Raw genomic sequence first — 21,226 nt, forward strand, 5'->3', positions numbered from 1 at the left:
ATGTATTTCAACAAACACAAACCAAAACACTAGATAAATAGGTCATTTTACAACAAGTTTATAATTGTGTGTGATGATTTTTTTTATTGTTGGTGGTTAATTTGGTGTGTATGTTACTAGGGACTACATCTACTTGTTTTGCAACTGGATGTACATTTATAATTGTAGTTTGCATTGCGATTCTCTATTATAATTAAAGTTGTTATTGGTTATTTGCAGTTCATGTGTTGGTATTAATTGAAGTTCTTATTAAAGGTTTGCAATTTGTATTTTACAAATCTTATTTGAACTTGCATATGTTCTTTGTTGCTTGCAATCACAATTCTAGTTTTTTGCTATTTTTCTTAAATTTGCAATTAGTAAATTGTGGTTAAAGTTTGCAATTTATTTTTTGTAGGTTCAAGATTGTACATTTTATTCTATCATGGGAGTGTTTCAACTCATACATGCCTGGGTAAAAAAGAAAGAAGACCATTTTCGGTTTATGCCGCTGACATGAAGAAGTTCCTCGATAGTGCGAGTGGGCAAAAATTATTGTTTAATGATTTACATTCATTTTACTCTTTGAAAGAAGTTTAGTTTATTGTTGCAGTAAATATAATTTATTGTGAAAATATTACACTTTTTAGATTGTTGTTGCACATCTTTTTTTCTATTTCAATTTGCATTTTTTTTATTGCAAACATATTTTGTCGTTATAAATAACTTTGGTAGTTTATTGAAACAACATCAATTAGAAAATGCAAATAAAAATAATAATTCAACTATACATAAATACAAAGAAGGAGACATGGGGAAAGAGAGATATGATATGTGAGATGAGAGTGAAACATGTGTGTGTGTGTGTGAGAGAGAAAGAGAGACACACATGAGAGTGAGAGTAAGAGATGTGGAAAATGAAAGATGAGAGAGAAATAATAGATATAAATGATACGTGGGATTTGTTCCCTTATTTAAATAAATAACTATTTTCATATAAATATTAATTGAGGGTATTTATGGGTATATACTAATAATTTTATTTTATTTAAATTAATTTTATTGACTAAATGACCTATACTTATATTCATCTAATGTAATGGATTTCTACCTTTTATATATATATATATATATATATATATATATATATATATATATATATATATATATATATATATATATATATATATATATATATATATATATAAGAAAGAATCGATATGATAATTTAAGAAATCTTAATAACATATTTGTAAAAATAAATTTTTTATGTGTAAATATTTTTTTATCTTCTATTTTGTAGCAATTTTTTTTAGTTATTTTAACACCAAACCTCGGCTAGCACAATCATAATCCACTACATTTATATTTTTTTAATTATTATTATTTTCCAGCCTATTTTTCTAATAAAAATATGCTTCATTTATTTAATGATTGACAATTAAGTTTTTATAATTTTTTTAATGAGTTTGTATTATTAGATCCGTATAAATGTTGTTACATGTAAAACGAGGATACATAATCAAAGTTATACAAGTGAGGAAATTGAGTCCACAATCTTTCACTAATTTAAAAAGAAAAAAAAACCATCTTCCATAACTAACCACTTAATTACCAATTTTACATATAAAAGAAAGAAACGTTCAACAACCCTAAAAAACTCTAATGATATTTCTTTAATTATTTATTTTTAATATTTTTTTTCTAATAATTTTCAACAATTATCAATCTTCTATTTTTCATCAATATATCTCAAATCTTAAGAGATAAGGATATAAATTTGATTTGTTAAATCTAAATCTATATATTTGGATTATAAATCTTAATATGTAAGATTTAAAAAAACTAATGTTATATAAAATATGAATAATACTACATTATTAAATTTTACTATGTTTGTGTACTATATTTTCTTATTATGTATTGTATTGATTTTTTTTTACTTTTGAAATAATATCCCGTGCATCGCACGGAGAAAAAAATGCTAGTTTATTAAAAAATAAAATTAATCGATTACATTAATTTTAATTGCATGAATAATTATTCATTTTGAGACAATTATGCAATTTTACATTAATTATTTTATTTGTTTCCTTTATTACATTCATGAACCCACCTATAAATATATCATTCAATACATTTACATTCTTCACTGTCCCACATAACTTTTGTTTCTTTTTTTTTTTTCCAATTTAATCTAATTCGAATTATCTAAGTTAATAAATTATTGTCTTACCGTTTCGTAATCGTTTGTGTTAATCATGTTGATTACTTATTGATTAATTATTTTATTTGTTCTTTTTAGTGTTTTGGAGATATGGACAGGATGTTGGAAAAAGACTTGCATTGTCATCACATGCATGCAACGATTGGAATAGCTTAGCCATTTTTATAGTATATATTTAATTAATTGATTTATGTGTAATTTGATTTTTTTATTCAATTATATTTGCAACCTTTGAGTAATTTTTTGTTGAAACTTCTGGATTAACCGGATTGTCTACCATCAAACTTCGCTATGAATATGAAGTATATCAAACAATATTGTTTGTAGTGGAATGATGTAATGGAGGTTTGGTTAGCTTCTTTTAAGGGCTAAATACACTTTGCAGCTCTGAAGTATAGCTCATGTAACACCTACCCCTTAAAGTATCGTTTGTAACACTTGCCCCCTAACATCAATTATTTTATATTTTAAAATGTAAAAATAATAAACATAACAATCTAATTATTAACAGATCATAAAAAAATGAAAAGAAATTAAATTAAATTATTGGAAAAAAAATTAAAAAGTAATAATGAATTAAAATAAATTTAAATACTTATTGATTTCTTAAAGTTTATCGATATGAATATATTCGATTAATTGGTTCAACAATAATTAGATGTTGCTTATTGAATAAGTACTCAACGCAAGATAATATCTTTAAATTTTTAAATATTTTATTTTTCAACATATATTTTTAATTGTATAATTTAATTTTTTTTTAGTTATTCCGTTCAATAAAATATTTTTTTAAGGTATTAGAATTTAAAATACAAATTAAATTGTGTTTGAGGGGGTAAGTGTTACAAATAAAAATTTTAGGGGGTAAGTGTTACAGAAGGTATACTTTAGGGGTGCAAACTGTATCTAACCCTTCTTTCAAATATTATGATATGTGTTTAAAATGATTTGTTAAACATTTATTATTAATAAATCGATATAATGTACACCATGTGTAATTCACTATGGCCTCGTTTAGTTGCCAAGATCAGATACTTCTTATAAAATAAGGCCTATTATTTTATAAGATGTTTGTTATCAAATTTTTAATTTTTTATCTTCCCATTTTTTAATAATGTTTGATGTTTGGTTTCCTTAATATCAACTCAATTACATGAAAATGACCGAATTACCCTTTCTTATTCTATATAGTTTTTATCCTTTTAATATTTATATTTTGTCATTTTTTATTTTTTCAAAAAAAATATTTTATTGTTAATTTTTTTGAATTTTTTGTCTTCCTCAGTTTTTTCGATTTTTTTTATTTTTCGAAAAAAATCGAATTACTTTTTTCGGAAAGAAAAGTTATTTTTCAATTTTTTTTCCCATTTGTTTTCAAAAAAAATTATTTTTCGAAAAATATATTTTTATTATTTTTCGATTCTTTCCGAATTGTTTTTTCTTTAGTTTTTCCGACTTCATTTTATTTTTTGAAAAACATATTTCTTTTATATTTTTCGGAAGAAAAAATTATATTTCAAATTTTTTTCTGATTTAATTTTTTATTTTTTCGATTTTTTTTTTCAAAAAAATAATTTCGAACTTTATTTTTCGAAAAAAAATAATATTTTTTTTTTCAAATTTCTTCTCCAGAAAACTTTTGTTTTCGAAAAAAAATATTTTTCCTAATTATTTCGATTTTTCTTTTTTTTTTTACCGATTTTTTTTATTTATTGTTTCAAAAAACATTTAGTTTATATTTATTATTTAAAAAAAAAAGTAATTGAATATGTCATTGTGATTGTGATAAATAGATGAAAGCTAGAAAGGACAATTTTGTCATTAACGTATCAAATCATAACACAATAATTTTATTGGACTTCGGAAGGTCCATTTAGTTATTTGAGCAACTCCAATCATTGTTATCAAATGGGGTTATCAAATACTCATTTGATAATCAGGATTATACTTTGATATCTCTATACAACTAGTGAACTCCGGCCACAAGTATCAAAAAACAATTATCAAACCAATTTATGATTATTTATATATTATTTATTTTTAATCCATTTTAAATAACCGTACAAACTGATTTTTCTGGTAAACTATCCTCAAAATCAATATTAATCAAGTTTTTACCTTTTCAAAACCGAAAAAAAAAATTATATGTACATAGTGATTCTTTATTTTCGTTGAACTTTGTTGAAGCTCTAGAGATAAAAAAAAAAAAAAAAAAAAAAAAAAAAAAATTCTGTTGAGATTTTTTTGAGATTTTTTTTTCAGTGGAAATTTGTTGAAGACGTAGAGAATTTAATTTTATTCTGTTGAGATTTTTTACGTAAAGAAAAGAAAACTCAATTCTGTTGAGGTTTTCTTTTTCCACGTGCTCCTAATTTTATAGGAGAATATTTGATAATTATTTAATTAGGATGTATTTTTACTTCCCGATGGATGAGTTATCAAAATAGAACTCTATTTTAATAAGCCCATTGGAGAAGAGAGTTTTTAAAACTGGGGATTCAAATGGAGGTTAAGGGATTTGATAACCCATTTAATAACCCCGTTGGAGTTGCTCTTAGCAATAATTTTTCTCGTCATGAAAGGTTTTTTCTCTCCCTATGAGAGGCGGAGTGTGTGTCTTTCGTTTCTCTTGTCTTTCTCGATCACTGCTTGATTGACTTTAAATCCTGCATCTCTGATTACTCGTTGATCTCATCGTTTTATTTGCTTATTTCTCTTATAGTCGTTTATTAGTCTTTATTTCTAGGGTTTAATTTTTATATTTTATTACCTGTGGCGGCTAGGGTCTCTAACGTATTACACACGGTTCCGGTTCACTTTTTTTGGAACCGGAACCGGCCCGTACTACACACGGTCCGGCGGGCTAGCCCGGCCCGCCGGTTCACTCCGGTTCCAGGCCGGTCCGGAAATTTATATTTATATATATAATTATATTTTTTGAAAATACTTGATGGATAACTAAGAAATATTTTCGTTGACTTCATTAAAAATTTCGGATTCAATTTGAACTTTGAGGAAACCAATTTTTAATTTATCAAAGTATTTTCCATTACTTTAAATATAACCCACAACTCAAAGTTACGATTTTCATAAAGAGTGCTATCTAAACATCATCGGGTTTAGAAAACACTTGTAAGACAGCGGAAGGAAAAGAAATTTGATTTTAATACCCCCATTTAATAGACTAGATTCCTAAATCAGGGTAAAATGAAAATCTCTATTTTTACACAAGACCTTTTTTTATAGGAGAAAGTGAAAACATGATCTTTTTACGAAATCCGGGTAAGACGTGCAAGGCATCAAGGTCGTGATTCCTCGAACTCCGCTCCGATGCGCACTCTGATTACTTCGAGAACCTGAAAAGGGAATTTGCATAAAGGGTGAGCCCAACCGGCTCAGTAAGAACTTTGGCCTGACGATACTCACTCCTCTCTCAATGTGTCACTCACGTCCTATAAGAGACCCTAAAGTCCTCGTCTCTATGTTCTTTCGTATAGGGATAGACCTAAAGCTTCTACTTTGTCCTCAATATTCAATTTATTTATCTAGACCAAGACATTCGATCATATATGTGAAAGCACATAACATCACATACGAATACAATACTTTTATTCTTCAAAACTAAGAACCATAAAGCATGAATATTATCATAACACATAGTCGAACATATAGCTGTACATATAAACATATAATACTGTAAAAGTTCCCATAGTACATATGGGGACACAGTCCCCTATCGTATTAGGGACACAGTCCCCTATCGTATTATACGTATTATACAGTCTTGGACACAGTCCCCTATCGAATTAGGGACACAGTCCCCTCAATCTTGGTATATTGGGGACACAGTCCCCTATCGTATTATACGGATACAAAATCGTTGTATTACTTGCGGACATAGTACATATGGACTAAAAGTTCCCATAGTATTAGTTTAATACTTTAAGCACATAAATGCAGAGCAATGGGATCCTTATCAGGACCCTAACGTAACAAAAGCACATTATTACACATAAGTCACAAAAGCACACTATTTCCACATAATTCACTTTATTATGCAAAATGACCAAAATGCAATGCATGGAAAAAATATTTTTCAGTTTATCGGATCCGCGGAAAATTAATTTATGTACTCAAGCAATAAACTATATAGCGTTTCGAGCCCGTTTCTATAGTGGAACAAACCACTCCTTTTGAACTTTAGTTGGATACCGGCCCACCGTATCCGTTGTTTATTCAGCCAAGTATTTCGTTAATTTTTCAAACTTTCAAAAGAATACATGATATACATGATAACTTGATAGTGTGCATCAATACATAAAAGCCGTGTAAAAGCCCATTTTCGTTTACCATAAAAATCGTGTAAAACACATTTTCGTTTATGATAAAAATCGTGTAAAAACCCATTTTCGATTACCAGATCTGCGTAAGATTAATTTCCATATTTGAACTTGTCTTATTGCATAGGATGTCTCGTGTCAAGGAGTGCTGATTTGAACTTGTCTTATTGCATAGGATGTTGTTTCTTCAAAAGGCTTGCCCCCATCCTCATGATCTTCTTGTTCTTCTTCGACATGTTCTTCATTGAACTGGTACGACTTTTGGAATGAATGTTCGTCGAATCCATTTGCAGCTATGCTCAACTCCATATCATGTGCTCGAGTGGCCAACTCTTCAAAACTTTTAGGTTGAATTCCTTGAAGGATATATCGGAGTCCCCATTGCATTCCTTGGATGCACAGTTCAATAGCTGATGTCTCGGACATTCGATCCTTGCAATTAAGATTCAAATTTCTCCAACGGTTGATGTAGTCGATGACAGGTTCCTTCATCCACTGGCGGGAATTAGTGAGCTCAATCATGCTGGCTGTTCTTCGATTGCTGTAAAATCGGTTGAGAAATTCTTCCTCTAAGTGCTTCCAACTATCGATCGAGTTTGCCCCTAAATCAATGTACCAATCAAACGCATTGTCTTTGAGCGATCGGACGAATTGCTTGACGAGCTAGGTGATCTCCATACGTGCCGGCATCATTGCAAGTCTCCACGAAGTGTGCCACAAGTTGTTTGGGGTTGCCTTTGCCGTCAAATTGTTGAAACTTTGGGGGTATATAGCCCATTGGCATCTTTAGATCATCGATCCTTTGCGTGTATGGCTTGACATAGGTTGATGGCGACTTCGAGCTTCCTTCCACCTTGTCTTTGATTGTTCTACTGATCAGCGTCATCACTTGATCTACATGAATCAGCCCTTCGGGAGAAACTTGAAGTTCTTGAGCTGGAGCCTTCTCGTTTTCAACTGGCTGTTGCTTTGTGGATGTCTCGACTTCGTCTTGAGCCTCTATCTGATTCTCCACAGCTTGACTAGCAACGGCTTTGTCCATCTTGTTGATCAACTTGGCAATTTGAGAATCTCGTTGTTGAACATGCTTTGCGAGTACCTCAATGGCCTTTGTTAAACTTGCAATTTGCTATTCCATGATTGTAGCGTTTGTTGTCATGACGGATGCCACCTCTGAGTAGACTGATGTTGAACGAGGCGTGGGCTGTGAAATCTCTCGTTTTGAACCTTCCATGTATGCGCTTGTATTGACAAGAGGTGGTAAGCCTTTCTGAATGGTTTGGGGCGTCGTGCTAGTCTCTGGGGATGCTTGCAACTTCTTAGCCATACTCCTTGTAACTAAACCCACACTTGATGAATCCGATGTAGCAGTCTTCATTGCGAACGTAGAGCAGTCACTACAACACTTCGAGGATCTTCGAGAGAGAGAAGTGATGAGAGGTAGAGATGTCCCACTGGGCGTGCCAATTTGTAAACCACAAATTTTTCGAGTCTGCAAAACATAAATACAAGACAAGAAAATAGGGAACAAATAATTTATTGATCAAAACGATGTGGATTACAATCTCCGTAATTCCCCTGATTCTTCTCTCCTATTCTAATTTTGATTCAAGGGCTTAAAAGCTTGTTCTTGAATCGAACGAATGATTTCCTATCAAGGCGGATATCTCGAATCTAAATATGTTATGAATTCGAGGAATCGAATATATGATTTCCTATCACGAACATCTCGAGTTCAAATATGTTATGAATTCGAGGCGGAGGCTCGAGACGTGAGCTTGAGAGTCCGATATGTGTCTGTGTGAGTCTGATTTTTAGATGCACCAAAGATCTTCTTTTATAGGCACAATCTAGGGTTAGGGTTTCTCGACTTGTAGAGTGGGCCAGACATTTTAAAGCCCAAATATATCATGAACTTTAATTTGAGACCTAAATTAATAACCGATTTATTTTGGTTATTAATTAGTAATTTATCTCAAAATTTCGATGTCTACACATACACCTATTTGGGACTTTGAAGTGATCTATAACCTAGAACAAGTACAAAGGTTGTTTTTTTTTTACTGACAAGAGAAGCTGCAACTACTCAAAGTGCATTAAATATACTATTTGCTTGTGTAAGTAAATACCACTGAACTAATTATGTGTGGCATGCTCGACCTATGTGTAGCGTGCTCGACCTAGGTCACTCTTTATTGCAAATACATAAGTAAATTTTGGAACGGATTTTATGAATTTCCCCGATTCTTATTCGAATATTGTTAACTTTAAAACAATATTTTGTCATTCCAAACCTCCATAGTTTTGATTCGCGAGCTTTTTTGATATTTTTTTAAAACAAAATTGGAATAAATATCAGATCATTCCGATCCGATTTTAATTTTCGAAAATATTTCTGAACATGTCGATTTCTTTTCCAAAAATTACAGTTATTGCCCATTTCATTTTAAAAGTGACTAACAAAATGGAAATCCCGATCCCGCCAATTTTGGAATAAGTTTCTTCATTCCAGTTTTCACTTATCATGAAAAACAAATTTGGAACGAAGTTAAAACTAGTTTTTCACTTATGAAAAAAATCAGAAATTTTACGAAAATAAATACTACCTATCTTTGATCCGAAATCAACAAATCCAAAATATATGGGCTTTGATATAAAGCCCAAACCAAACCTATTATTTACAACAGATATTTCAGTTAAAAAAGAAAACAAAAAAAATGTCGTGCTACTGTAGTAATTCCACAGCTCTAAACCCCTCTTTCCTTTCGCAGCTGCTCAAGAATCCAACACTACAATCATCAAACAAATTCCAATCTTCAAGAAAACTCAACCCACAATCAGATAAATGCATGAATTTCTCAACAAGCGGCGGCGGCGGCGGCGGCGGCGGGGGGTTTCCCATAATAACCCGGCAATGCACAAGATTCAGCACACCCACCCTAGTTTCAGACACAGAGAGTGAGTACGACGAAGAAGAAGAAGAAGAAGAGTACGATTCCAGCTCGGAATACGAAGAAGGGGAGGCGCCAAGAACGGCGGTAAACGGGCATCCGGCGCCGCCGCTGCGCCGCCGTCTCCGGCGGTACAGGAAGCAGTACCCGGGGGAGATGAAGGGAGTGGCCGAGGAGATGAGGTTTGTGGCGATGAAACTGGGGAAATACAGGAAAAACAAGAGGAAAGATACTAGTAAGGAAGATTGTGGTGAAAATGGTGATGATGGAGATGGTGAGAAATGGCAGCCTACAATGGAGGGTTTTTTGAAGTATTTGGTGGATAGTAGGCTCGTTTTTAGTACGGTTGAGCGCATTGTTGATCAGTCTGCTGACGTGTCATGTAAGCCCTCTTCTCTTGTTCTTTCTAATCTTTTCATTTTTTTTTATTTGAAAGAAAGATTGAATTTTTTTTTAATTTTGTGAAGTCCCTTTTTCTTGTTCTTGAATATTTTTTTTTTAATCGAAATTCTGCTATCTAATATTTTCAAGAAAATTTATTTTTTTAAAGAAAGATTGGATTTTTATTATTGCATCTACTGCTTTACCATATGCATCATTTGATTTTTCGGCAAATTTTATTTTTTAAAAGAAAGATCGATTTATTTATTTATTTTATTTTATTTGTTTATTGTTGTGAGGACCCTTTTTCTTGTTCTTGAATTTGGTTACTGCTGTTTCAGTTACGAAAATCTGCTGAAAGAGCTTTGCATAATTCAAAGAATTGGTGTTTTGTGATGTGTGAATTTTGCAGATGTTTATTTTAGGAAGAGTGGGTTAGAAAGATCGGATCGTATTTCGATGGATTTAGAATGGTTTAGGGAGCAGGGTAATGTGATTCCGGAGGCTAGTAATCCCGGATTGGAATACGCCAAATATTTGGAACAACTTGCAGACGAAAGTCCTCCATTGTTTCTCTCTCATCTCTACAATATATATTTCTCTCACATTGCTGCTGGTCAAGTTATTGCCAAACAGGTATATCCTATCCTAGTTCCAATCCTGTTTCGTTCGTATGTTTCGTAAGTGCAAGTAAAATCTATTGTAATAGTCTTTAATTGCAACATATGTATGTATGTAGGGGTGGGGATTGTAATGGAAATTCTGAATTCCACCGATCCCCGATCCAAAATTTTCCGATTTTTTCAAAAAATGAAATTGGAATAAATATTAGATTCCCATTTCCAATCCTTTTTTTTTTTTTTTTGAAAAAATACACTTATAATATCAATATTGTTATGTATTTTGTATTACAGGTGACTAAAGAATTGAAAATTACGGATTCCGACAATTCGATCCGAAAATTTCTGTTTCTGCATTCAATTTTCTGAAATTTTGATTTCTGATTTTCTATTAACGGAATTGGAATTAGTTTTCCACCTCTAGAAAAAAAATGATTTTTATCCTAAAACTGGTCATTCCGATCTGAACCGTCCGATTTCCACCCCTATATAATATATGTAGGAGTATAATATTGTTTGTTATGCAGTGTCTAAATTTTATCTTAAATTATCTATAAATAATCTGGTCGAAAGTTCAATGAAGTATTGCCCTTGATCTCTACTCAAAGAATCGATGTTCTTAAGACAACGGTTTAACTTTATTTCTTGGAAACCTTGTGGCTTCTATGTCATCTTGCGTATGTTGAGCTTACATACGACATGCTCGGTTATTGCACTTCTTATGTTGTATCATAAATTTGTATAAATAGGTATCGAAGAAGATTTTTGAGGGAAAGAATCTGGAGTTCCACAGATGGGACGGAGATGCAGAAGGTCTGCTGAAAGGCGTACGCGACAAACTCAACGCACTCGGAGAGGTTAAAGTCGTAAAATACTAATACGTCCACTGTCTTTTTTTTTTTTTTTTGACTTAATATAGAAATAGGGGTGGGAACGAGCCGAGCTCGGCTGTTTTGGCCAGCTCGAGCTCGAGCTCATCGAGCCAATTTTTTTGGGCTCGAGCTGGAGCTCGAGCCACTTTTGACGAGCTCAAGCTCGAGCTCGAGCTTGGGCTCATTGAATTTAATTTTTTATTAAAAATTATTTATAGGAAAATAAAAAAATTATAAAATAAATAATAAACTCTAGTTATATTTTTTTTTCATTTTTCTATTATTATTATAATATTTTATATTATTATGAATTATCTAAGTAATATAGATTTATTTCTATTTAAATACTAGAAATATTTATTATTATAGACTATTTACTATTAAGTTAATAATAGTAATAAGAATAAGAATAAGAATAAGAATAAGAATATATATATATATATATATATATATATATATATATATATATATATATATATATATATATATATATATATATATATATATATATATATATATAATAAAAAGAAAAGAAAAAGAAGGCAGCTCGCGAGCCGGCTCGCGAGCTGTCGAACAACTAAATTTGGGCTCGAGCTCGAGCTTGAAAAACCCGAGCTCGAGTTCGAGCCTTTGTCGAGCCGGCTCGGCTCGTTTACCACCCCTATATAGGAACATTGGCGAATGATTATTTAATTTAATTTTGTCAATTTCGCTACAGCACTGGTCGAGAGACGAGAAAAGCAGATGCTTAAGAGAAACAACGAAGGCGTTCCGCTCTCTAGGGAAGATAGTACGGTTGATCATATTGTAAGAGAAACAACTAAACCATGAGTTGCTTCGAATCAATGTCGACTACGCATTTTACTGATCGTTGGGTTATATTATCGATCATCACCTTTTATTCGCACACAAACACACACACACACACACATCCATATTGGTATGTGTAAATAGATGCAAACAAAAATTCTAAGTTGTGTGTTAGGGCTAAGGGCCTTTCAGGCATTACTCTCTGGAAAGCTTTCTCAGTCCCTTTAGGAAAAAAAAAAAAAAATTTATTTATGATAATAATAATAAGGGTAAATTACACCCACACCCCTGAGGTATGCTTAAATAACTGCAAGGTCCCTGTGGTATCGATAATTACACTCACCCCCCCTGAAAGGTAGTTAAAAACTCTAACGGGATAATGCATTGGATACATTATTCCGATGGGGTTCTAATGGACTATTGGTTTCAGGAAGTGGTGAAGACAACAAAGAGTTATGGGTGATTTAAAAGATATTGGGGGATCCATGTCACCCCATAACTCCCCATAACTCTATGTTATCTCCACAACTAGCTAAAAATAATAGTGCATTAGAGAATAATGTATCCAATACATTATCCCGTTAGAGTTCTTAACTACCTTTCAGGGGGTGAGTGTAATTATCGATACCACAGGGACCTTACAGTTATTTAAGCATACCTCAGAGGTGTGGGTGTAATTTACCCTAATAATAATTGATAAAAGAAGAAGTATGAACAATATGGAAAACAACTAGAAAGGATGGAAAAGTGACATTAATTCTGGTAAGTGACAGCAAGATGGGCACTGATTAGATTCTATACTCCACTTCAATCAAATAAATAATAATACTAAAAACTAAATTTAGGGTTTAAATTTTGGGAAAATTAGTTGAAAGCCCTTCAAAAATTATTGTTTATAACTTAAAGGAGGAGCGGATTTTGCCATTTGCTAAAAGTCCTTGTGCACATTTCACTCTGAAATTGACGCTAGATCTAAAGTGTCTCTAATGGAATTGCATGCTTATGAAAATTAGCAGCAATAGTGACGATGATTTCCACAGTTTAGTTGTATTAATAAGCAATAGCTTAGTTAAAATAAAACTGACAATAACAATGACCGTGATTTGCACAACTTAATTATATTTATAAGCAACATCTTAGTTAAAATACATTGAAGAAAAAACTAAAACAAGAATAGATGCACCCACATACACAACTTACACATACAACTTAAAAAACTTATTTACAGAGCTTCTTAGTTACATTGTGAGCAAAAGTTCAACAAAAAAACATGTATCTTGTGTAATTTTACTATGAGGTTTAGGTTAATTAGACAGCTGAGAAAGCTCATTTGCATAGTTTAATTACAGAACTTAGTTAAAATAAACTTAAGAAGAAAAAAATAAATCTTTAGTACCTGCATCACCACCAAACTTATCATCTGCCATCACCAAACAATTCTTCATATTTTTTCCTTTGGTTTTCATGTTTATTGGGTTACATCGAGGAAAATGAGTGTAATCAAAATCGAATGTGTGTGCCTGTGTGATTGCTTATGTGCGTGTAGGTGTTTGATATGTGTGCGCCTATGTGTGGACCTGTGGTTGCGTGACAAAGTTTCGACGATGGCAGCAGCGGGGAGAGGAATGAAGCAGATTTAACGGAGTGCATGGATAGGACGGAGTACAATCAATTAGACGAAATGAAGGTGAGATTGAAAAACATAAAACCTTTAACAAATTGTAGATATCTGATTGTCCTAATCTGAAGGAGTATAGTCGCCTAGAGATGTTTAGCAAATTTCTCCTTTTTATAAGAAGAAAAAAACTTGATAGTAATATTTTGAACTTTAAACTAATTTGAAGGCTGAATTTAGGAAATAAATAGCCCATGCCATTTGTTTGGATTATCTTGAATTTTTTTGTGATGAATTAAAAGGGGGAGAATCATGAAATTTTGATTTATTATTAGAAAAGACGAGAACCTTTAAGGTATGATAAATACTAAATAGTAATTAGTGAATACTTCTCGTCCCTCATGTTTGGTCTAATTACACTTTTGGTCTCCTTTGATCAAAAGTGAACAAATTTCACCTTCAAAATTCAATTTTAAACATATTTGATACCCTCCATTATGTTTTCATTCACATCTAACGAAAAACACTATTTTGAGCCCAAAATAGAAATTTAAAATTGTTTTGGGGCCGGAAAACAATTAAAAGTTTAAAGTATTATCTATAATTAATTTTTTTGATAATATTTAGTATAAAATTTCTTAAATCCTTATTATTTTATCCAAGATTTATAATTTTCATCTATGGTAGCATTAAAGGCCCCGCAAGAAACAAATACAGTACATATCAGTCTCCAGAACATGAAATCTTGCATCAGGTAAGTGTTTCAGCAGTGTGACTATAATTAATAATACTATAGGGACCTTAAAATTATTTTAGCATAGTTCAGGGTGTAAGTGTAATTTAATCAAATAATTATTATACTCAATGAACGAATTTATGTGTGGATAAAAGATGAGTGAGAATACATTAATGGATTTTGTGATTGTTTCGTCTAGTGCATCATTATTTTAATCGAAGCGGCAAAAATTAAAAAAGTCCAAAGTTCTCAATTTACAGAGACGTCACTATTAATTAAGACGAACACATCATAATTCATATTTACATATAAAAAAAAAGGTAAATTACGAAATCCTTCTTGAACTTACGTTAAGTTATGAAAATACCCCTACCCATTCGTAATCACCAAAATCTCCCTTATGTTTGTTTCCATCTTACACCGAGCCTTTTATGGTGTGATTTTTATTGGAGATGTTAATATTAAATGATAGATTTTACTAACAACTTAAACTTTAGGTAGAAGTGGTCATTCAACAATTTTTCATGGAATCTTTTTTATTTCAAGTGATATTTCTGAAAAATACTGATTCTATCTCTACATACGTGTCATTTTTTTATGCTACTTTTGTAAGGCAAAAATTATCATCAGGGCACCTTTAATTTACTCAGAATCTTTATTTCTTCTTAAATAACATATTTCGAATTTTATCTTTCGAAAGTAGCATAAAGAAATGCTATATTTGCAGGAGTAGAATTGACATTTTTCGTGGAAATATTAACTGGAACCAAAAAGATTCCTTGAAAATTACACCATAAGGTGGTCGGTGTAAGACGAAAACAAACATCGGGGAACTTTTGTAATTAAGGATAGGAGGGGTATATTGTGTAATTTAGCCTAAGTTTAGGGGGATTTTCGTAATTTACAAAAATAACTAGTTAAAAAATAGATTGAAAAGCATCAAAAACTGGAAAAAAGAGAGACATATAAGAAAAGAATTCCAACTTTTCAGTTGATGTTAGCTCCTTAGCTGCCACAGTTTTAAGAGCTTTCGTTCTCCTCGAGGAGTATAACTTGTATACAAATTACCAAAACTTCATTTTATAGAGAGAGAGAGAGAGAGAGAGAGAGAGAGAGAGAGAGAGAGAGAGAGAGAGAGAGAGAGAGAGAGAGAGAGAGAGAGAGAGAGAGAGAGAGAGAGAGAGAGAGAGAGAGAGAGAGAGAGAGAGAGAGAGAGAGAGAGAGAGAGAGAGAGAGAGAGAGAGAGAATCTCCAATGTCCCTCACAATGGCTGCAAAAATATACACCTTCAACAAGGTGTGTGTGTGTTCTTGATCAATTTCAAATTTCTGCTTTCTGTTTTTCATCTTTTTATTTCCTGTAATTAAAAAAAAAGTAATGCAATTAAATTTAAAAAAAAGGTTGTAGTAAAAACAGAGATTTTATAACATTAATTAATATGCATGCAGTTGACTTTTGGAAGAATTTGTTTAAGGGTAAAGATGTATATAGTTTGTCATGCTCTGACTTGGCTTTGTCCACATGACCATTTCTTTCTCCTTGTTTTTCTAACTGCTGTTAATAATATTCATCATAGTAATAATCAAAATTAAACCCCATTTTTTTTCTCATTTCTTTTGTCTTTTTTTTTTAATTTATTATTATTTCTTGTCTTGATTATTCTCATGCATGGAGGTTTTGAGGTTGAAACCACAGGTATTTTGCCTTCTTGAAATTCAATTCCCAGAACACATTCAATTTTTTTGAGCAAACAAAAAAAAAAATAATCAATCTCTTACAAAAACAAATAATAATAATTATAAAAGAATATATTTGTGTGCAGGAATTGGTGACAAAATCATCAAGAAGGTCACCATTGATACTAAGAATGGTGATCTTGCTTTTCTCCATGATCTGTGGACTCTACATTTTTTCCTTCTGTATTGATCAAACAAATTTATTCACACAAATTAATATTAATCCTCTTCGAATCCAAACTATTGATCGACGAAATCGCCCTTGTAGAAACACTTCTATTCAAGAACATGACATCCCTTTTGTACATTTTCCTAATCCTCGTACTTTTAGCAGGTTCAATCTCTCTCTCTCTCTCTCTCTCTCTCTCTCTCTCTCTCTCTCTCTCTCTCTCTCTCTCTCTCTCTCTCTCTCTCTCTCTCTCTCTCTCTCTCTCTCTCTCTCTCTCATGATTTGAGGAAATTATATATATATTTTTTTATTAATTTTTTTATATAGGCAGGAATGCGCATGCAATCCGGTTAGATATTTTGCGATAATATCGATGCAGAGATCAGGCAGTGGATGGTTCGAGACATTGCTTAATAGTCATATGAATCTGAGCTCAAACGGAGAAATTTTCGGGCCAAGAAATAGAAGAAATAACGTGTCGGTAATTTTCGATACGTTGGATAGAGTATACAATCTTGATTGGTTAAGTAGTTCGGCCAAGAACGAATGCTCGGCTGCTGTTGGCTTTAAATGGATGCTCAATCAGGTGAAATATATTCGTTCATATTCAAATAATATTTAATTAGTACTATGCGCTCGCGAAATTAATTTTTATTTATATTTTTTTCGTGAAGGGGTTGATGGAATTTCATGAAGATATAGTGGATTACTTCAATAAAAGAGGAGTTAATGTGATATTTTTGTTCAGAAGAAATATACTAAGGAGAATGGTTTCTTTGATTGCTAATGCATATGATAAAGATGCCAAATTGCTCAATGGGACACATAAATCACATGTTCATTCACCACATGAGGTAACCCCCTTCCACATTTGTTATTGTAGTGTTTGGAATTAATAGTATCGCACCCCTCGAGAAAATGCGTTTACTTTAATCACGAACAATTCAAGAGACGATCTTTATGTCTTGGCCGATGAAATTCGAGCATGAGAGTCGATGGGGGGTCATGGCCCCCCCCCCCCACCAATTTTCGAAATTTGTTATGTTTTACGTAGTATAAAATTAACAACCTCGCCGCCTAGAGAACTTTTTAGTATAATTTTTGGTTCTTATTGTAGTTAATAATTCCGATTTCTTCTAGTGTGAGCATTATTTTAACCTTTGGTAACTTTAGCATGCATCTTCACCTATATGGGAACTATTTTTTGTGAAGTTTTGTACATAGAAATTCGGCCGGAAGACATTTTTGTTGGTCTGCAGTGACAGAGCCGGCATAAGGCCATGGGGCCACGGACCCCGTTGTTTTTAAAATATTTAGTATTTTACACGAAAACTTGTTATTTTTTTAGTAGTGTAGTATTGTCGGAAGTCGAGTTTTTGTGCCACATTGTCATATATTACCCATTTTCTGGTTATATTGGACGGAACCCAAGTGCGTTCCACGTGAGTTTTTAAGGGCATAATGGTCATTTCATACTAAAACATAATTTTTTCCTAATTAAAAAACTCACAAGTAACACATAGGTGTTGCGATAACATAAAATCGCAGGCTCAAGTACTCGCAAAATACAAGCCGGCTCTTAACGTAACGGTACTCGTATCCCATTTGAGGGGTACGGAGCAAATGGTAGCAAGAGCGTTGGAACGCTTCAAAAGCACTCGACACATTGTCCTTTACTACGAAGACATAGTCACCAATCAAACGGTGAGATAAAATTTTATATATATAGTTCTTGATTATGTCAAAAACTCGAGGCTAATAATTTTATTACAGAAACTGGTGGATGTGCAAGAATTCTTGAAGTTGCCAAGAAGAAATCTTACGAGCCTTCAGGTTAAGATACACAGCGGGCCCTTGCAGACGCAAATCGACAACTTTGAGGATGTCCGGAAACTGCTAAAGGGTACTTCTTATGAAAAATACATTAGTACAGATTACAGATTGTAATTCCAATGGCAATACAATCAAAGTTGAATTGTCAATAAGGAAATTAGGCATACAGGAAATGCAATTATTGTTATTCTTTTTTTCTTTTTTTCTGTTTTTGTTGAATTTCCTTTTATTTGAAAATTTTGGGAATTATTGTTTGTTTTTTTCTCTTATTTCTGATTTTTTCTGCTTTTTTATATTAATGTCGTTTGCTAATTATTTTTGAGTAACTTGGCCAAAAAATTCTGGTACTTCAGTATTTTGAGTTACTTGAAAGGGTTTCTTAAGCTTATTAAAAAGTCAAAACAAGGTCAAATCAATGAACATAAATTCTTTTATAGAAAAATGACAAATGGTTGTGACAGGGGATTTAAATGGGCATAGATACAAACAAAAAAATAGCGCAAATGAATACATTCTCATGTCTTTTGTCTAAAATATCCCTCATAATATAATTTTCATTAATTACATCTATTACACTTTAACTTCATCAATATTGCACATTGACTCTGGATTTGAACAAGTATATCATATTAACTCCCATCTTCATATTTTCTTTAATTTTCTTTTATATTTTTTAGAAAATAATTTCTGAACTTTTTTTTTCCGACCAGATTTCGGGGTTGACTTTTTTTTCAATTTTTTTTCCAGCTAATCAAATGCCGTTGATTTTTTATTTTTATTTTTGAAACTTTTTTTTCTCTCTAAATTACTCTGCCAACAACAAAATTATTGTCTGAAACAGTAATATTACTAATATTACTTTCCCAAACAGTAATATTATTAATATTACTTTCCCAAACAGTAATATTACTGCATGAGACAGAAATATTGCGGTCGGAGACAGTAATATTATGGTCGGAAATAGTAATATTACGGTCGAAGACAGAAGAATTGCAGGCCAAGATGATAAAATTAATTACTACAGTAAAATTAATGTCTCAGACAATTAAATTAATGCCTCCGACAGTAATGTTACTGTCTCCAAGACAGTAATATTGCAGGCCAAAACAATAATAGTAATGAAAATAATTTTTTTTAAGAAGAAAAAAAAGTTTTCAAAATAAGAAAGTCAATGCCGAAGCGACGATTGACCTGCCGGAAAAAAAAATCATAAGATTATATTTGTTTACACTCAATACTTTTATTTTGCGTGAATCTTTTGTTTAGATTTAATTATATTTGTCCTTTAATTGATAGATTTTGTGTTTTATAGGTGAAAAACGAGAATTATGTGACCATGAAGAGAACAAATAAGGAAATAAATCACATTGGAAGAAGGAATCTCGCAATACCTCTGGCAATGTCCACATACGAACTCCAAATCACCCGATTCAAGCGGCATTAGAGCATTCTCCATCCAATACAAGATCCAGCTCCATCTCTAACAATGGCCACAACCGAAAAATAATTTTGTCCTCGTAGAAGAGCAGCATCGAAGTTCAGTTTTACCACAACTCGTGAGGGGTGGTTTCCACACACTCGGGTGATCGTCCTTCAACTTGGTGCTGGGGCGGAGATGGGCTGATTTGAAGACAGCTATATAGCTACTGCACTAATTCTGTTAATGACATAGTCTCTTCTCCTTTTGAAGCACGATTCTGATTATCCGGTTCTCCCATGCACGATTCTGATTATCCGATTATGACTTGGGGATTTCGCAAAGTGGGGAGATTGCCAGACTTCGTCCATACTGCGACACTTGAGGATCATATGCAAGGGAGTCTCTTCCTCGATTTGACAGAAACTATGATCATTTTAAAATGGAGTTAAATGCAAATAAAAATCATGTGTACTTCCTAAAGGCCAAAAAACCCTAGGGAAAAATTAAGTTACCAAAACCCCTCTAATAAGTGTTCAATCAAGTTTGTCTGTTGATCGCTTGCGAAAAGACAAAAAGACCCTCCAGATAAATATGTCCAACCTTTAGAATTTTATGACTTCAATGAAATTTTCAAAATTTTCAATTCAATCCCTAACATTTTCAATTAAGCCATCTTCTCCAATTGAAAAAAAAAACGCCGGTAGCACACAGTTCAATTTTAATTTCTCAACTTACACAGACACGCCTCACCCACTCCACTTGTACTCAGCAGCGTGGAGCTCGCCGAACCTCGAATTGGCGGCGACTTTGGAGAAGATCTGAACTCGCGGCGGCGGCGATCGTTAGGCAACGTCGGAGAAGATGGCAATGTCGGAGAAGAAGATGGGTGAAGAAGATGGCAATGTCGGAGAAGAAGGTGAAGGGGTGGCGTAAGTTCGACCCGAAGAAGGAAGAAATTCCAAATTTCTTTTATTTATTTTTTTCTTTTTTAATTAATTTATATATATTTAGTATATAATTTTTTATTTTGTTGGTTTAAAATGGAACAAGAAAAAAAGAGAGATATTTAGAGGAGCATTTATGTCTTTACACAAAAAATTCGAACAAGAGCACAAGCAGTCGCATTGATAGCGCATGAATAACACGAACGAGAGCGAGGGGTGTATGATTTTGGCTACATATCACAGGGGGTTTTTGGTCACATAGAGTTTTTGGTCACATAGTTTTACCCAAGTGTAGTGTTTTTAGCCTTTAAGAAGTACAAGGGGTGTTTTTGCATGTAACTCTCCTAAAATGGGCTCTACATTAGTATATAAAATAAAAACTAATACCAAATACTAATATTTAAAATTTAACATTTTCTTGGTATAGCCAGTGGTTAGAAAGATGTCGCTTATTATTTTATTTTGATGGATGAATTCTGATGTTCCGATCAGAGAGCATTTAAAATGAGAGAGAGAAGGCCAGAAAAATGCAAAATACTCTTTGTCTTTATATGATCAATTTTATTTATTGGTTCCTTAGGCCATTTCTTCTC

At 32.4% G+C, this 21,226-nt stretch overlaps 2 protein-coding genes across 4 annotated transcripts; both read left to right on the forward strand.

Moving 5' to 3' along the window:
- Nucleotides 1–9,225: 9,225 nt before the first annotated feature.
- On the forward strand, nucleotides 9,226–12,273 carry LOC105971445 (putative inactive heme oxygenase 2, chloroplastic). Of its 2 annotated transcripts, none has more exons than XM_088815578.1 (4): nucleotides 9,226–9,879; nucleotides 10,291–10,514; nucleotides 11,248–11,425; nucleotides 12,040–12,273. In XM_088815578.1, exons 1-3 carry the CDS (start codon nucleotides 9,264–9,266, stop codon nucleotides 11,374–11,376), a joined length of 969 nt encoding a protein of 322 aa, XP_088671704.1. In that variant the 5' UTR covers nucleotides 9,226–9,263; the 3' UTR covers nucleotides 11,377–11,425; nucleotides 12,040–12,273. The 2 variants fall into 2 exon arrangements, with proteins under 2 accessions (XP_088671704.1, XP_012851753.2); XM_012996299.2 differs by having other exon boundaries at nucleotides 11,248–11,355; nucleotides 12,089–12,273.
- A 3,529-nt stretch (nucleotides 12,274–15,802) lies between these two features.
- LOC105971319 (uncharacterized) lies at nucleotides 15,803–18,516 on the forward strand. 2 transcript variants are annotated; one of them, XM_088815580.1, is made up of 6 exons: nucleotides 15,803–15,827; nucleotides 16,354–16,601; nucleotides 16,764–17,022; nucleotides 17,111–17,290; nucleotides 17,985–18,140; nucleotides 18,210–18,516. In XM_088815580.1, exons 2-6 carry the CDS (start codon nucleotides 16,399–16,401, stop codon nucleotides 18,381–18,383), a joined length of 972 nt encoding a protein of 323 aa, XP_088671706.1. In that variant the 5' UTR covers nucleotides 15,803–15,827; nucleotides 16,354–16,398; the 3' UTR covers nucleotides 18,384–18,516. The 2 variants fall into 2 exon arrangements, with proteins under 2 accessions (XP_088671706.1, XP_088671705.1); XM_088815579.1 differs by lacking the exon at nucleotides 15,803–15,827 and adding an exon at nucleotides 16,096–16,226.
- Nucleotides 18,517–21,226: the final 2,710 nt, after the last annotated feature.

The sequence above is a fragment of the Erythranthe guttata genome, chromosome 3 (genome assembly GCF_056151865.1).
Source record: "Erythranthe guttata isolate IM_541 chromosome 3, IM_541, whole genome shotgun sequence".
In the NCBI taxonomy this organism is placed as follows: domain Eukaryota; kingdom Viridiplantae; phylum Streptophyta; class Magnoliopsida; order Lamiales; family Phrymaceae; genus Erythranthe; species Erythranthe guttata.

Bases quoted from the DNA above. Each gene is read 5' to 3' on its own strand.
- LOC105971445 (XM_012996299.2), top strand. From the start codon at position 9,264: ATGTCGTGCTACTGTAGTAATTCCACAGCTCTAAACCCCTCTTTCCTT. The intron at 9,880-10,290 runs GTAAGCCCTCTT...TGAATTTTGCAG, and splicing joins TCAGTCTGCTGACGTGTCAT to ATGTTTATTTTAGGAAGAGT. The intron at 10,515-11,247 runs GTATATCCTATC...TTGTATAAATAG, and splicing joins GTCAAGTTATTGCCAAACAG to GTATCGAAGAAGATTTTTGA.
- LOC105971319 (XM_088815579.1), top strand. From the start codon at position 16,200: ATGGAGGTTTTGAGGTTGAAACCACAG. The intron at 17,291-17,984 runs GTAACCCCCTTC...ATAAAATCGCAG, and splicing joins ATGTTCATTCACCACATGAG to GCTCAAGTACTCGCAAAATA. The intron at 18,141-18,209 runs GTGAGATAAAAT...ATTTTATTACAG, and splicing joins ACATAGTCACCAATCAAACG to AAACTGGTGGATGTGCAAGA.